A 7,114-nucleotide genomic window follows, 5' to 3' on the forward strand; every position below is an offset into this window, starting at 1 on the left:
AATCGGTCCCTAGCTAGCACTGCAATCTTTTGCTAAAGCTTCAATATCCATATCATATGCAACTTGGATATGGATGCTTTAACGTTTGAAGAGAGAGAGAGAGAGAACAAAAGAAAGGCTTAGAATAAAGCACTAAAAATTTGCATGTGATTCATAATGTATCATTGCATCTGTCTGTGGCTTTGAATTAATATTGAAACAATTTCATTTGATAAGATGGATCAAAAATAGAATAGTACACTCATCCCACTTAAGATTTTTAGCATACTAACCATTCAATTGTTCAAATAACGTGAACTAATAACATTTGAATTGAACATGCTGCAGGGACCAGTTGAAAGTTTGTTTGTAGTACAAGCTTTTCTCAAATGGTGCATTCCAAAAGCCAATGAGATATTCATGAATATGTTATGAGACTAATTACAATGATGAGCTTCACATTATATCTTAGTGTTACAGGATCTTTTTCTTAACATGTTACAATCACGACAGAACTGAAAAATACACATATCAACTAATAACAAAAACACCTAATCATACAGCTAATAACAGGAAACTAAATTGCCATATTAAAAACTAATCCTTTGACTTAGCCTGATATAAATCATGAGCTACGAGTCTGGCCATTATTTAACTCATTTGCCACCACGCACATGTCTACGTCTTTCACACTTGGATTTCCATTACAAAAAAGAGGAAGAAGAAAAAACCTTCAATAGGCCCTCGTCGTATGCAAGCCCAATAAGATGAATGCACACAAGGACCACCACATAAAAACTCTGTTCCACAACTGACAAGTAGCTGAAATCTGAGTGGTACCATGGAACCAAAAAATGAAAAAAGTAGCCACTGGAAGTAAAAGAATTCTGCGTGATTGTAGGTGAGTAGTACTAGGCTTTGTTAATTATTAGAAGTTTTCCTTTCGCATCTTAGCCTAAAAAAAGTGCAGATTAATAATGTCAAAATATGAGCCAAGATTAAACTGGGTAATTAAGGCGGCATGAATCTCCAAATTAGCTTCACTGCTGCTTTTATTTTGTAATTGGGGATATCATACTATGATTGACAAATAATATGAAAGAAAATTAGAGCTGAACTAACCATAGCCTTTACAGTAGTTCATAATTTTAAAACGAAACTAGCAAGTGGGTTGGTTCTGATTAACAACAGAATTAGAACGATATATGTCCATTCATTCTCTTTTTTTCTTTTCCCCACCAAGTAAGATGTAAATGCAAATTAAATAATTTCACATCAAAAAGAAAATGAAGGCTCATTCCATCTATCCTAAAGTGCAGAGTCTACATATCAATTTTATTGTTTGCACGTATGATTACGTAAATATTACAACAACCTTGTTCCAATAGGGTGAGTCTGCATCCTAAACTGCCTCTGCCGAGTAATATTAACCTTAAAGTCCTCGCATAGCTGCCAAATCTTCCACCATGAGCCTTACTGACATCACCCTAGGCCTAGGCCTATTGATCTATGGAACCACAGACAATTAATTAATATCTCACCTAGCTCAAAATCAAAGAGTAATTTAGCCTTCAGGTATAGATCATGAGAACTAAGTCCCAAGACCATACCATTAAGTACAGATGAGAACCATTCACAGTTGACCATGTGTTTGGAAACTGATAGAAATGGAAATCACGTCTATTCACTAAAAGATGTAGTAGAAAAAGGTAGTGTGTTTAGAAATGTGTTTGCATAATTGATTGTGAATTTTCATGATTTTACAGAATTGATTATAAGCAAACATGGATTTGTATTAATGTTATTTTTGTTTGAATAACAAATATTAAAAAATTGATTTTTACAGATAATATTAGTTAAAAAATTATGATCTGAATTGATTTTGAGGGCATAATTACTAAAAATAACTTGAGTTTATATCTAAGGGTTTACGTGGAACAAACAGCATGATTAAATGTCTGCATAAAACAAATAAAATGACTCAAGATAATATTAATATACAAAAGTTACTTTTAATAACTTCAATGAAAATTAAGTCTAAAACTTGAAATTAAGTTTCTAACACAATGCCAAACAATATGCTCAATTAAAAAAGTCATGTTTGAACAATTTTATAGACTCGAGTTAAGGGCATCCAAACGTGGATTCAAAAATACGTGTTAACTTCGCAGTAAATGCATAAATCCATGTCAATAATGTATGCAAACACGCTCTGACTTTTTTATACATACTTTATTTCAACGTTTTTTTGTTATTGAATGAAGTTTTATGTTGGCCATATTTTAAATAATACGAGCCCAGATATAGTTGACAGGAATGAAGTAAGATGAGATCTTCCATATTTGACAAATTGCAAATTCTAATTCTTACTCTCTTTAATAATGAAGTAAATGTAACTTTTTGAAAAATTTAAACCTGTACACTAGGTAATTTCCCTATATTAGACTGGTGAGTGGTGTCATCTTCTACCTCTAAAATTTCCACTACCAAATTTCGTAATAAAAATTATATTAAAACATGTATCACCAGCATTTCATCGGCGAGGTTAATAATTAATTTGCTTGAAATTTCTCACTCTTAATTAGCTCTGTTCGTGTAAATTTCTTAGTAAGTATTTTGTTATGAATTAAACAGATACTGCACAATGGTATTGAAAGAAATGAACACCTAGGCTAATCAATAGTGTTTAGAGAAAATGAGAGAATTATTGAGAGAAAAGTTTTTTTTTCAGTATTGTTACATGTCAATGGTGTTAGTTATAGATCTTATAAAGGTTATTATACTTTCACTAGTGACAAAATTACGTATCTCCTGACACTCTTTCTTCCCAAAAATACAAGAGAGAAAACAGGAACAATTGTTTATGGTAAAACCAATTTTAACAATTCTCCACTTTGGTTTAAACCTTCAACTATCTACACTATTTGCATGTATGTATACAATGAAGAAACTTAGGTTCAAGTAGAGCCTTGGCTAAAGCATCTGTTGGGTTATGACTAGTGTTGATCTTCTCTAGGTTCATCTTCCCACTTTTAATGATTTCTCTCACAAAGTGAAGCTTGACATCTATATGCTTAGTCCTCTCATGGAATGTTTGATTTTTAGCCAAATGTATACCACTTTGGATGTTGCAATACACCTTAGCAACTCCTTTCTGAGCCTGTAAACTCACTCGTCATTCCTTTCATCCATATTGTCTCTTTCACTGCCTTAGTCACAACAATGAACTCTGCTTCCGTTGTGGATAATGAGACCACCTTTTGTAGGTTGCACTTCCAACTAATAGTGTTTCCACATAATTGAAACACATCATGTTAATGACCTCTAGTATCAATGCATCCAGCATAATCTAAGTCAACAAATCCAACAAATCCTGTCGTCACATTCCCTGTACTTTCTTCATGTTTCTCATACAAGAATCTATCTTCAATGGTTCCCTTCAAGTGTCTTAGGATCCACTTCAAAGCCTCCCAATATAGTTTTTCTAGTTTCCCTATGTATCTACTGACTAGACTTACTGAGTAGGCTAGATCAAGTGTGTTTAGAGAAGAGAAGATGAGAGAATTATTAGGAAAAGTTTTTTGAGAGAATTATTAGGAGAGAAGTTTTTTTTTTGTATTGTTATATGTCAATGATGTAATTAGTTACAAGTCTTATAAAGGCTACTACACTTCCACTAATCACATAGGAAATTATGATATGAGAAGTAATAGAATTATTTAACACCTAACAACCTCTTCCTAAAAATACTAGAGAGAAAATGGAAACAGTTATTTAAGGTAAAAACAATTCAAACATATTTCTTGCTAGAAAAGGGAAATAAAAAAAAAAAGGAATTGAGTTTCATAAGTAAAAAATAACTTACATAAGTTAAAATGTTAATATTTAAAAAGAAATTAATTGAGGGGATTTCTACAGAGATTAAAGTTCATGAATTAATTTTAACTTATAAAATAAACAATTTATTTTATCTTCTTATTTTTTTATTATAAGTAATTATTCAAAAATTATCTTAGTAAGATAAATGTTCAAATACAGTGGCAACCAAATGGAAAAGCCTATGGATGTAATAGCAGGATAATTCTATAAATGATTTTCATTAGAGTTAACATGTAAAAATCAAACGGAGTTCAAACATAAGTTCTGAAATATAGAGTTGATTTGAATATCAAACAACTTATAAAAAGTTTTTATATTCAATCCTAATGATTTAATATTTGAGTTTAATGGTCATCATATTAAACATTTTAATATTATTGTTTAATCATAATTTATCGTTAATATAATTTTAAAAAGAATTATCATAAAAATTAACATATTTATTATATATGATAAATTATGATTAGATGATAAATATAATTTTTTTATTATTTATAACTTTTTTTCATAATATTTATATATTCACGTATTGTTCGTATAATTGTTCAGTTTTTACACACCATGACACCACTAGATGAAACGCTATTGTAACTTTATCAAACCCAGAGAAATCTCTCTTTTCTCCTTTATCGTTTTTTAAGGAATATTGCCCCCACAATTCGCAATTTAATATACTACCTTTGCTTTTAGCACATTGTAAACAATAATCATATGAAAACAATCCGTAGGCCAATGAGCTCCATTCAGCAATCCACAATAAATACAACTTATAAGAGACTCACTTAACCATCTAACAAATTAAACATTAATAATTGTACAACATGAAAGTTTCAAATGATTCAACACTTCACTTTGGCAAATTGCTTGAACAAGAAGAAAAGAGAATCATCACAACATCGATCAGATTAAACAACAACAATTAATAAACCAATTATAAAAACACATCTCTTCAATGTTCATCACACACTACTAGTGTTATGCCCCCATCAACCTTTTGGGGGACAGAATGTGATAACATACCGATGTGCTTTGCAAATCTTAAGCCCTGTTGAATCATCATAAGCGTAGCTATAAGCCTTAGGGCAAATAGTCTTAAAAAGACGTGAAAATGCACTTGGCTTACAACTTTTTGGTGTTGCAAACTCCCCAGTGCAACAATACCTATCTGATTTTGCAGCCAAACAAGCACTCTTGCACCCAACTACCTTTCCTTGCCTCTTCATAACCAAAGCAAAGGGACAACAAACGTTCAAGTTAGCCTCACAAGCTGCTACCCCACAACCTATTCCTCCACCCACAGGCTTCATGGACACTGGAAGGTTGAACCCATCAACCAAACTAACATCATAGAAATGCAAGGCGGATTGAGGGGTACCAAGTGTCATTTCCACAAGGGTAGCCGGTGGGACTCCACCCATTCCTCCACACTTCAAAAGGCCTCCACAATCACCTAAAACAATCATAGAATTAGATAGTGATGACTAAATTTTGGTGATGAAGAATTTATTTTTTTTCACCAATTCTTATTAAGTCATACAAATTTTAAAGTTTCATGTATATACATTATTATTACAAATGTCAACCAATTAAAATTGAATTTTGGTATAACTTTTAAAATAATAATTATTAAAGTTAAACAATCTCTATATACATGACATACTTTATAATTGAAATCAGTATTAAAAAAATTATAGTGTAAGTATACATATAAATTGTTTTGTTTGAGGGCCACGTGACCAGTTGATTATGGATTCGAATTCAGGAAATTGTCTTTTTGCGTATATAAGAGTAAAGCTGCATACAATAACCCTTGCCAGTACCTGTTTCACAATGGGGCATCCTAATTTTTTTATATAGAAAATTGTTTTGTTATTAATTTTTAATTTTTAGTACCTGTTTCACAAGTGCCTTTTCCGGTTTTGGTGTCAAAGCAACAGCCTTGTCTACCCCAGATTCTCCCTGACCATCCTTCAGGGACTTCCAACACCACCTCGTCGCCGCTGCAAAGGTGAAAACCACCGTCTTTAGGAGTTGGGTGGCCTCCACTGCCAAGGATTCCGGGCCACACACTCTCTTGGCAGTTGTTCACCAATATGAGCTGCGTCCCACCTGCAACAAAAACACCAGAAGGCAATGACACCCGTTTCCAACAATCTCAACGATAAAGTACTAGTTATCAAACAGGAATTGTAAGCATTAGATGTGCAAGCAGAATCAAAATATATATACCATTTTTTAACTCCTATAATGTTTGAAGTTCAATTTTCAAATACACTCTCAGAAAATTAGTGTGCATGTCACTTTTAAAGTAAAATTATACGAAGTTATTTGATCACAAAATGTCATGCTAAGTTGATAATTTTATAACAACTATTTTAGAGTCATAACTAAGATAATTTAATTTAATTTTTATACAATGTTAATGTAAAAAAAAATTAGGTATGATTTTAATGAAACTGATTATGATTAAAGTCAACAGATCTATCTATCATACACAATAAATTGAATAAGAATATTATAAAATTATTTCATATGATTAGTGAATATAATATTGAGTACATTTTAAATAAATTCATAATTTTTATTCTATTTTCAAATAATCCTACCAAAGCATATCATAGAGAGTTCAAGTGCTAGTGAGGAAGCTAATGAGTTGAGAGACTTCTCAATTCATTGGCTTGTGTGACGAGGAAGTGAAATTAAAAGAATACCTGTGAGGGGGATGGAGATGAGAATGCTAAGGAATATGAAGGGGTACATAGAAGTAGGCATTGGAGTTTTGAAATAATGCTCAACCACTTGGTGCTATTCTTTGCTATTTGTGGGAGAGCCTCATGCAGAGATAGAGTAGAGGGAGAGGGTCTATGAAGAGTTTTAGCCATTTCAACTTTGCAGAATGGTGTTGTTTTAAAAACTACTACTATTTGCTAAAGCAGAGACTATTTGTCTCTTTGACTGGTTACCTCCTACGTCCTGCCTTTCATGCTTGTTTCTTTTAGTTCCTTTATTCCATGTTTCTAACTTTAATATAATCAACTTCATCCGCGTTGTGAAAAATGATAAACAGCATCAACCTCTTTTCCTCAAAGTACATAACAAAAAGAAACAAAAGTAATTACCACAAATTTTTAGGAATAATTATATAAAGCATTATCCATGGTAAAGATATCTGCTGTGAATGCATTGATTTTAGTTATTTATTAATATATGGCCTATACAGAACGAATAAAAATGATTGAGAGGAGTAATCAGTGGC

The 7,114-nt window shown here is 31.9% G+C and overlaps 1 protein-coding gene across 1 annotated transcript; it reads right to left on the reverse strand.

Moving 5' to 3' along the window:
- Nucleotides 1–4,568: 4,568 nt before the first annotated feature.
- Nucleotides 4,569–6,748, reverse strand: LOC114398516 (thaumatin-like protein). The gene is made up of 3 exons (XM_028360713.1): nt 6,570–6,748; nt 5,752–5,967; nt 4,569–5,308 (listed from the first exon to the last, which is right to left on the reverse strand). The coding sequence occupies exons 1-3, from the start codon at nt 6,628–6,630 to the stop codon at nt 4,845–4,847; spliced, it is 741 nt and encodes a 246-aa protein (XP_028216514.1). The 5' UTR covers nt 6,631–6,748; the 3' UTR covers nt 4,569–4,844.
- Nucleotides 6,749–7,114: the final 366 nt, after the last annotated feature.

This window comes from Glycine soja, chromosome 2, assembly GCF_004193775.1.
Source record: "Glycine soja cultivar W05 chromosome 2, ASM419377v2, whole genome shotgun sequence".
NCBI lineage: Eukaryota > Viridiplantae > Streptophyta > Magnoliopsida > Fabales > Fabaceae > Glycine > Glycine soja.